This window comes from Eschrichtius robustus, chromosome 6 (assembly GCF_028021215.1).
Source record: "Eschrichtius robustus isolate mEscRob2 chromosome 6, mEscRob2.pri, whole genome shotgun sequence".
NCBI lineage: Eukaryota > Metazoa > Chordata > Mammalia > Artiodactyla > Eschrichtiidae > Eschrichtius > Eschrichtius robustus.
The window spans coordinates 135,724,400-135,734,662 of record NC_090829.1 but is presented as its reverse complement, the minus strand read 5'-3'; the positions used below and the strand labels follow the sequence as shown (position 1 = coordinate 135,734,662).

At 41.0% G+C, this 10,263-nt stretch overlaps 1 protein-coding gene across 1 annotated transcript in view; it reads right to left on the bottom strand.

Moving 5' to 3' along the window:
* Window positions 1-1,434: 1,434 nt before the first annotated feature.
* Window positions 1,435-10,263, bottom strand: part of IFNAR1 (interferon alpha and beta receptor subunit 1) — a 33,305-nt gene continuing 24,476 nt past the window's right edge. Inside the window, exons 7-11 of the mRNA XM_068546989.1 lie at window positions 9,430-9,629; window positions 9,164-9,321; window positions 6,558-6,708; window positions 5,942-6,087; window positions 1,435-4,708 (exon numbers count right to left, since the gene is read on the bottom strand). Coding sequence (XP_068403090.1) covers window positions 4,469-4,708; window positions 5,942-6,087; window positions 6,558-6,708; window positions 9,164-9,321; window positions 9,430-9,629 — 895 coding nt within the window. The 3' untranslated portion in view covers window positions 1,435-4,468. The remainder of the gene's footprint in view (window positions 4,709-5,941; window positions 6,088-6,557; window positions 6,709-9,163; window positions 9,322-9,429; window positions 9,630-10,263) is intronic.

Here is a 10,263-nt window from a genome sequence, read left to right as displayed (position 1 = left end):
TCTTGGTTCTCCGACCAGGCTTCAAACCCTGGCCACTGCAGTGAAAGAGCCAAGTCCTAACCACTGGACCGCCATGGAATTCTCCATCTCTTTTTTTTTCCCCTTAATTAATTAATTTATTTATTTTTGGCTGTGTTGGGTCTTCGTTTGTGTGCGAGGGCTTTCTCTAGTTGCGGCAAGCGGGGGCCACTCTTCATCGCGGTGTGCAGGCCTTTCGCTATCGCCGCCTCTCTTGTTGCAGGTCATAGGCTCCAGACGCGCAGGCTCAGTAATTGTGGCTCACGGGCCTAGTTGCTCCGCGGCATGTGGGATCTTCCCGGACCAGGGCTCAAACCCGTGTCCCCTGCATTGGCAGGCAGATTCTCAACCACTGCGCCACCAGGGAAGCCCTTCTCTCCATCTCTTTTTAGAAGTTAAATTCCAGGGTATTAAAGCCTTATAAAATCTGGGAACAGACAATAGTACACAAAAGGCACTCTGCTATCTGTTATGCAGTTAAGGACTAATTCCAGTCTTTTGGAAAAAATGGACCATCTTTCTACTGGAGAGATAGGAAAATGTTTTTCTTCTTCTTCAGTCATTCCCTTTCCCCTCAGCTCCTTCTCTCTGATGGATCCAGGAACTTTTGGGACAGAGGACCGGGAGTGGCTAGAGTCACTGTGAGGAGAAATGTTTAAACCTGCTCCTGAGAGAATTTTTCCATTTCCTCCCTCTTCCCAAGACCTTTCTCTAAGCCAGCATATCGACTCTGCCCACTTTTTCTTTTCTTGGTCTGCATCAATTACTACTTCTTCACCCAGAAGATATCTTCTGCTAGAACATGAGTTCTAGTGGGGACAGAACGTGGGAAGGGAAGGTATATCCTTTGCATGAAAGACGTATCAAATTCTCTCTTCTTGCCTTTTTTTCACTCAGGTGAAAAAACTGGATGTTACTGGTATTTGTCATTACTGTTAAGTAACAGGGAGTTTCCCAGGCATCAGAGATGAATTTACTAATATTTACTTCCCTGTACAGTTTGAAAAAAAATTCACAGAAGCTTACTAAAAACACACGAAGAGTTCCCAGCCTGAATGTCAGTGGTGTTTAACTTCAGATTCAAACGTGTCTAGAAGGTAGATCAATTTACATGTGGGACTACGGAGTCTCCTTAAAGAGCTTATCCTGAGAAGAAATGTTGGTAAAAGGAAGCAGTGTAGTTCGCCAGAGCGGAGTCTGCACCACACTGCAGACTCACTGGGTTAAGGCTGTGCTCCGGCCAAGTCTAAAGTTGAGGCTGTGAAAAAGCAAAGGGCAAGCAAGAGAGCTCCCTGTCCAGGAGCTCTGTGGGGCGGTGACGGCAGTGGGGCCCCTTCAGGATACCAGCGCCGGGCATGCGCACACCGGGTACAGGGACCAGCCCCCTCGGTTGTGAATACCTCATGAAGACAGCAGTTGCCACTCCTGTGATGCATGTTTAATCAGTTCAAGCAGAACCACCATAAAACCCAAGACTTTTGGCCTCAGTGCTTATTACAGAAAACTGTTTAACAAACTGCTTAAAAACCGGAAATGGGGGTTAAGACAAAGTACAAATGAAATAAGATACAAAGCTCACTGCATAGAAACATTGGAAACATGGTTGTGTCCTTCCACAACTCAACAAGACACACAAACAGTGTCAGAAACACCCATTTGGTTCAAATTTTAGATTTCAATCATTTGACAATTATTTCCTGTGCGCTTTTTACGTGTGACGCACCGCTCTGTGGTAGGTGCTGGGGATACAGTAATAAGTCAAAGTAAATTCCTGCTCTCACAGAGCTTCTGGTCCCCTGGGGGGCAGACAGACACCACGAAACAAACATGTCAGGTAGTCGAAGGGTTACGGGGAGGAGCGGGTAGGTAGGAAAAGTTTCTGTACACTCTCCAAATTCTTAGGAGCAATCAGAGGCTGCTTTGAAGGTCACAGTTTGGGGAAAAGATACAAACTCTAAATTATATTTTTGAAATAACTTTTTTATAGGTTGCAAATTTCTGGTCAGACTCTTTAGTTCACAGTTCTCGAGCAGCATTTATACTTTTCTAACTAGAAGCTATGCTAAGTCTTTATGGCTGTACTACTGGAGTATGGCCCACATCATGCATGTGCACGTGTAGGCATTAAGTATGTATGTATGTTTACAGACGTATGTCACCACTTACGGATATGTTAATCTATATTACGTATTAATACATTATTTCTGGCTGTAATGATACAAATCTTTTACATGATGCGTAGGTTATATCTAGCTTCTCCAAGAACTATCAATATTGTAGTTCTGAGGCAGTTTATTGGTGCGCCCAAGTATATGGTATTTCCAAGTAAACTATCCTTCAGAAAAAATACTTGTTACTTTACAAGTAAGCACATCCTGCTTAAGCTACACGTGGGCCACAGTGAAGAATGGGACGGAATTGCATTTTTAGGTCAGAAGACAAGGCAAAATCGAGAGGTTTTTGTTCGCTGCTGCTCAGATGCTTGTTCGCTGAAAACCACAGGGGGTCCCTAAACCCCAAAGACACACAGACTCCCACATCCAGGGACCTGGCGACTTCTGTGGTGTCTTTTCATCCTAATGCCCGAGTTTTCCCTCTTCCACATCCCACGAAGGCGCTGTTTCCTTTTGGGATGTCCATTCTGAAGCAGCCTTCTTCCTGTGGTAAATCCCGGGCCCGCGTGCTGACCAGGCCTGTCGCACTGACACAGCGTGGAGGCCCGGGCTGACAGGGTCCTGGCATGTTCCTCACTTCCTCGCTACAGAGGCAAATTCCCACTGACAGGGCCCTTACAAGCGAAGGGCCAACCCAGATCTGCTTTGAACCAAAGGCCTCCGGTCAGCAGGATCAAAGGTGTGTGTGGGTCCCTGTAGGGATCCTGCAGCAGAGAACTGCTTCGGCGGGGATCCCCGGCCCATACTGTATGCTCCCCTAGGAGCTGGACCGAGGTCCGGGGAAGCACACGGTGTGCTCTGCAGAGGACGTGCTGAGCGTCACAGCCCTTCCCAGGGCAGCTGCTTTCAACCTCTTCTTCCACCCAGAAGACCACAGCGGACCACCGTGTAAATAAGACTGGCCTGCCGTGATGCTCTGGGTAGCTCCATCTCCCTTCCCTTTCACTGGTCCTTCTGCAACGACTGAAGCCGAGAACCCGGCCTCAGAGGCCACCACAATTCCTACACTTCCCTCCTCTGCAGGCTCTCCATGAATAATCCCAAATAGCGAATCATTTAAAAATAAGCTACAGATGCCTCTGAAAGGCATTATATATTTAAAAAATTAGGTTTTCTTCCCAGGTACGTTTCCTCCCACACCTTGATACTAAATAATCAAGGACATTTTCTTGAGTGCATGTAGGCTGAGCAGAAGGGGTGCCTAATACTTCCAGACGGCGTACAGAAGCTGGCCTGGACTCAGAAATGATACAGATAAGCCACGAAAACAAACCACCCTCAGGATGTTAGTAATCAGCAGTTGATTACACACATTATCCTTATTTTTCGCTAAAGCCACCTGCTTCTTTCCTACGGAATGACTCTACTTCTTACTCTGTCTCTTCTCTCAGTACCATTTTCTGGTCCCAAGACTTCTTACATCCACTGTGACTAATGTCACATACTCCCATATCTTAAAAGCGAATAGTAAGTTATCTCCTCAGATAGTTTCCCGTTTCTCTGTAATTTTAGTGATTATGCACTCTGTCACCAGAGGCTATTGTTCCAATGTTCTGAATCAGGAAGACTTCATGGACATATAGCAAAAGATTGTCTGGTTTTAGTCCTAAACCGCAGAAGGGACAGGTAACTGTGACGTAGAAGCCAATGTAATTGGTAAAACGGATAGAATTCCCCTGAAAAAACTGTAAGGACCATACCGTGTTTCTGGCATCTGCAGCTGTTTCCCAGAGTAAGCGACTTTTTCAGAAAACCAAGTGATGGTGGTATTCAGGCTTTTCTAAAGCCATTTCCAAAGGGCCTACTTTCGTGTCCAAAGAAAAGACCAAATGTTCTAAATATGTCCTGAAAAATAACGGACTGTAATACTGGGACGGAGAAGGGACAGATGGTACACGCAGCGGCAGTGGCAGCACGGCGACGGTAGCAGCTGATGCGAACACAAGCGCCGCCCTTACCACACGACGACATGGTGGGGCTTTAGGGGATCATTAGGAAGACAGAGGGCATCTTCTGGATTTAACTCCTCTCATCCAGGGCGGTCCAATGACAGGTCTTTCAAGACCTTACACATGGAAAAGAATGTAGAAAACTCTTTCCAAATTCCTTTCAAATAGTTAAGTGCTTGCCTGTGTTTTTAGGACCTACGATCTGAAGATGATCTTTCTTCCCCCACAAGCAAATATTCTCTCGATAGTTACTGAGAGGACCAAGGAGCCCAGGCTCCCACTGCAACTCCCGCCAAGACTCCCTAATATTTTAGAGTTCATTCTTGGTCACACAGTTTCCTGTTGCAGAAGTTCTTCACTTATTTTACTTCCACTGTTTTCGTCTTCATTAGAATAGTTTCCTGAATCTTGACTAGTTTGGGAATTGTACTTTTTGTGATCGTCATCAATTGGATTAGTCTCTTCTATTACAGTAAGAGTGTTTGCATTTTCAATTATAGAACATCTTTCTGTTCGTTCCTCAGAAGTGGAAAGGAGTAGATTCCTTACTGTCAGTTCAGAGAAATACTAATTCAAAAGGGAAAGAACAGAAACAGATTATTTAAAATAACAAAAATTAGTTTTCTAGTTCTAATAAGCTGTGGTTTCTTAAGTTATCTAGAAACCCTATCTTTTGACATGCATATTAAAAAGCAAGCTAAGAGCATATCGATTGCACTATAATGTTTAGAGTAAAACCATCACTAGTGAGGTCACGTACGTGTTAGTATCGTTTTTGGGAATTATATGAAGAGTCCCTAAGAAAGGTCCACTGTGCTATCAGGGGTGGGGAGTGGAAAAGTGTGGGTGAGGAAGGAAAGGGAGAGCCCTGGGATTTGGGACATTTTATTTTGACATAATAAAAATTTTGGTATCTAATCCACAAATACCCAGAAAAAGCACAGGGAGAAATTAATTTTTCCCTGTCCCACTAAGAATAAAGAGCTATTGTAACTTGTTAGTTTTAAGTTCTTTAAATAACAGCTCTGAAGAGAAGAGTATATAGAAATGATATTAAAAAACTCAGGCATAAAAGAGTAAAACAGTTCATATTTACAGAACGTTTGTACAGTGTTAGGCCTTTCTGGTTTATCACCTTCGCTCCTCACAAGTCTGCAGGATGGTACTACTGGCTCTGTTTTACAGTCTACGGGCACTTGCTCAAGTACCCTTAAGAGAGCTGCTCAAGTTCACAGAGCCAGTAAGTGCAAATACACTATAGCCCATCAACAATTCACCTTCAGGTCTCTAGCTCCAAAGCCTGGGGAACCTGAAACTGGGCAGGTAGCGCGGAAGCTGGTCCAGGTGAACACACCACCCCCAGGGTGGTGTCCACACTCTGGTCTCCACCACTCAGTGCTTTCACTAACTATGCCAACCAGAACACCGAGGTGCTGTGAAAGGAAACTCACGTTCTGCTACTTCGTTTTCTGTGATTTCATCCACAGAAATCAGTTTTTGCACTGATGATAATGTTTTAATCTTTTTGTGAATATAGACTTTCAGTGGTAAAACAAGTGCCACAGTAACCAAACTGCCAGAAAAATATGAGATTAAGGACACACCTTACTATTCCATGTTATATTCTATTAAATGACTGTTTCTAAAGTTAATTTTCTGAAACTCTGAAGAAAAAAACCCAAATCAGTCTGTATTATTTTCTGAATATCAAGAAAACATTTATATTCTGTTGAAATCAAATATATTTCCCATTCATTTTAAGAAAAATCCAGTTAGCTCTTGAAAAGAAAAGTAACATACCTCATCTACAGTGGAAGGAGGTTTACTTGATGGAAAGAACACATAATTGATACATCTCAAGAGGACTTTCACAACATAAATGGCAACAATGATAGAAAATAATGCAGTGCAAATTCCAGCTATAAGCCAGGTTTTGGAAGTATTTCCTAAAAACAAATAAATGGTGTTTAGCATCAATATAGGTTTTGACACACATACATTAAGACTGCTGACAGTCTGTGTGAAACAAATACAGCCATGTGAAAGGAAATATACATTCTATTAAATAATACCAACAATAACATAAAAAAATTCACAACTGAACTAATTAAGGGATTTCCACATAATAATAATATTATGGATTATATAAAAAATTAAAATAGTCTCATTAAATTCTGAGTAATAATAAAAGGAAATTAATTATGCAGATATCCATGAAATATAAAGCATGCAAAAACCACTGAACTAAGTTGAGTATTAAAAATATTTTCTAAAACTGGAAGGCTCAGCGTGAAGTACTCACACAGTTCATGAAGAAAATATTCTCTATATTTTTGTGGTAAAAAGGAAATATTTTACAATTTTCAATTAAGTCTTGTTACATTAAAAAAGAAAAGATACAATAAAAGATTCTGACCTGGTTTTGTTTTCTCACACACAGTATCACTAAAAACACTGCTTTTATTCCACTTGTCATTCTCAGTGAGTGCTCTGGCTTTCACACAGTATACAGTCAGCGGTTTCAAGTTAGGAAAGGTAAAATCAGTTCTTTTCTCTACAACTTTTCTCTATAAAAAATAAGTAAATCATTGATAAAATTTAGAACCCCAAGAAATCATATAGGGAATATCTATTTTCTGAATTCCTTAAATAGTCAAGATTGGCCTCTCCCAAACACTTAGTTGGTATATGTTTGAGAAATATAAATTTCTTTTGGACAACACATTATAACCAAACTCAAAAGTTAAACATGGCTGCTGCCAAAAAAAGAATACAATATGTTCCTAAGATGACTCTACTTTATAAGTACACGCTGATTTGGTTTAATCACCATCGTGTTGTCTCTGTTTAGTGGCAGAACAATTAAGTGCAGAGGTTCTGGCCTCAAACTGCCTGTATCAAGATATCACTCACAGCTACATGGCCTTAGGCAAGTTATTTAATTTCCCTGGGCCCTACTCCCAGATCTGTAAAGTGAGGACAATTATTACTCCTATTTGTATTAGTCAGCTATTGCCACAATAATGTTGTATAACAAAACATTACAAGGCCAACAAAATAATGTTGTGCAATGCTGTGTAACAAAACAGCCTGTGGCTCAAAAGATATTTGTTTTTCTTACTCGTGAGTGTCCCAAAGTGCTGGGGGAACGCTCACTGAGGCCGTGGATCAGGTTTAGGTCTGCTCCACGGTCTCCCATCCGCCTGGGGCCAGAGACCACGTGGAGCTTGCTTTCCTCTTGACAAATGGGAGAAGCATGCATGCGCACTTAAGGCCTCTTCTCACACCACACCACATCCACTCCCATTCCACGGTTTACAGCCTAGTATCAGTGAGGCAGTAACGAATATTCCATCCCAAGTATTTGCTGAATAGTAATTTAATCAATCAAACTGTCTGGCAGGGTTGAAGAATGATTGAGACAATTCATGTAAAATACTTAGCCCAGTACCTGATACATAATGAGTATTCAATAAATTTGAGTTGTTATTACGATTGTAATTATTGATGTGTTGCCCAGCATAGGATGGCAAAAAAAAAAAAAAGTTATTGAATCTACTATTTGTCAAGCAATGTGGTATGTATTTTCATATATTTTACCTCATTTTAAACCTTATAAACATCCTTTCAAAAAAATTAAGTTACAATGTAATATGCATAATATGGATAACTAATGAGAACCTGCTGTATAGCACAGGGAACTCCACTTCGCTGTACAGTGGAAACTAACACAACAGTGTAAAACAACTATACCCCAATTAAAACAAAAAAAAAAATTAAGTTACTATGACCACCACCACTTTAGAGGAGAGGAAACAAAGCTTTAGCAGTTAACCACCTTGCCTAAGGTTACACAATTTGGTGGCTTGAGACACAAATTTAGATCTTTCTGATCTAGGGATGACTGAGAACTAACCACAGTGCTCAACAGGGCTAAATTCTGCTATGGTTACAGAGTGTTCAGATAGTTAAAATGAAAGCCGCCAAGTCGCTGGAATTTTCTTAGATTTTCAACAGAAAATGCAGTTACAGAATTTACCAACTTATTTGCACAAGATTTTTAAAGGTTGATTCCTTGATTGTAATTCCACAGGGAAAAGTGATCTAGGAATAATGTGGATTATCTGATGTATATTAGCTTTGTCAGTGGTTTTTGAATTTTAGGGTTTAAACGAGTGTTTCTCAACCCTTTTGTCATGACTACTCCCCTAAGGAGCCTTTTTAGACCATTTTTTCCTAATCCCTCCCCCTTTACAAAGTTGAGTAAGATTTTGTTGGGCGAAGTTGAACACTTGAGGCAGGTTTTCCTCCTGGAGGGTCACAAACCACTGTAACAGGTAAGATTCTTTTGCATCCTAAAAACCAATTTTTGCCCTCTTGGAGGTGCCCCACCCCTCAGGGGATATTTGGCAATATCTGGAGGTATTTTGGGTTGTCAGAACTGGGAGGGAGCGCTACAGGCACCTAGTGGGTATAGGCCAACGGTATTGCTAGCCATCCTATAATGCACAAGGCAGCTCCCACAACAAAGACTCAGCCAACCCAAATGTCAATAGTGTTGAGAAACCCTGGTTCATGAATACCTGAGAATCCTGTTAAAAATACAAATTCCTGAGTTCTACCCCCAGAGATTCTGACTGAGTAGGAATAAACTCAGGATCTGAATTTTAAAAACTAACTGCGGGCGGGGTGAATTCCCTGGCGGTCTAGTGGTTAGGACTCCATGTTTCCACTGCAGGGGGCACGGGTTCCATCCCTGGTCGGCGAACTAAGATCCTACATGCCACGTGGCGTGGCCAAAAACACAACAACAACAACAACAACTAACTGGGGCCCAGATGCAGGTGATCGTAACTCTTACTGTGTAAAACATGGGAAATGCTCATTTCTTCCTATTGTAAATATCTGAGTTAATCACATAAAGTTTAAAAATTTCCCTAGAATTTTAACTTCAAGCTTTGTTTACCCAAACCACAGTTATAACTCTAAGTTATAAACCTATATACTACATAGTCTTTTTACCTCAGCATTTGAAGTGTTTTCCCGAAAAATAACTTCATAGATTAGTGGGTAAAGCTGGTTCACAGACTTGTTTTCAGACTCTTTTGGAGCACCGATAGAGACGTGCAGTGAGTCATCATTAACGGATTTCATGCTAATGACTGGAGGAAATATTATAGCTAGAAAAAATGTGTAAAGACACAAAGTTCAAATTAGACTAAAAAACAATTTTAAGAGTTCGCAACAACTTGGAGAATTACAATGTAAAGTAAAAACTATTGGCTTACTTTTCATTTCAGTATTAAATATTTTCTCTTCAGACCAAAAAGATGTGTTATTTCCATTAGATGCTTGGACACGGATACGGTGAATTCCTTCTGGGAAAACATTTTGAGGAATCACACAGTGGGTAGTTTTGACATCTTCACAGTTTGGTATTTGTTTCCATTTGTCTGAATGACTCCCAGGAATCCTTTTTAAAAACTCACTTTTAAGACAAAAAAAAGTTTTTTATTCTAAACACATTAATTTAGTAAACATTTACTGAAAACCTATAATACACTAGACACTCTGTTAGGGGCTAAGGTTACAGAGGTAAACGGTCCTCACCCTCAGGAAACTCACAGGACGGTGGAAGAGACATGTTCACAAAAGAAAACCAAAGATCTTGCGCCAGAGCGTGATAAGGTAGTGGTGTGCTAGAGCTGGCTCGTACCGGTGCACAAAAACAAATGCTAAATTTTCAGGAATGCTGCCAGCTAGTTGTTAAATACAGCCATTATTAAAAGTTAAGTTACATAAACTTACAAATAAATAAATTGTATTAAAAACAAAGGTAATAAATACTCAAAACTCATCTTGTCCTAATTATTTTCCTACATTTTATTATCTATGCTCAAGGCTATTTACGTCTATCATGTCTATACAGCAGAAACGCTACATGACGGAGGGCTTACTGTGCATCTTCCCAAATGCATGTTCAGTGACATGCTGTTGGGAGCTTGACAGTGGCCGTAATAGGAGTAGTTATATTATAAAAACTGGCAAATGCTACAGATAAGGCTTTTCCCTACTGGAAAGCCAGCTGCTAAATGTACCAGCACACCTGTGGGCGAGTGCTG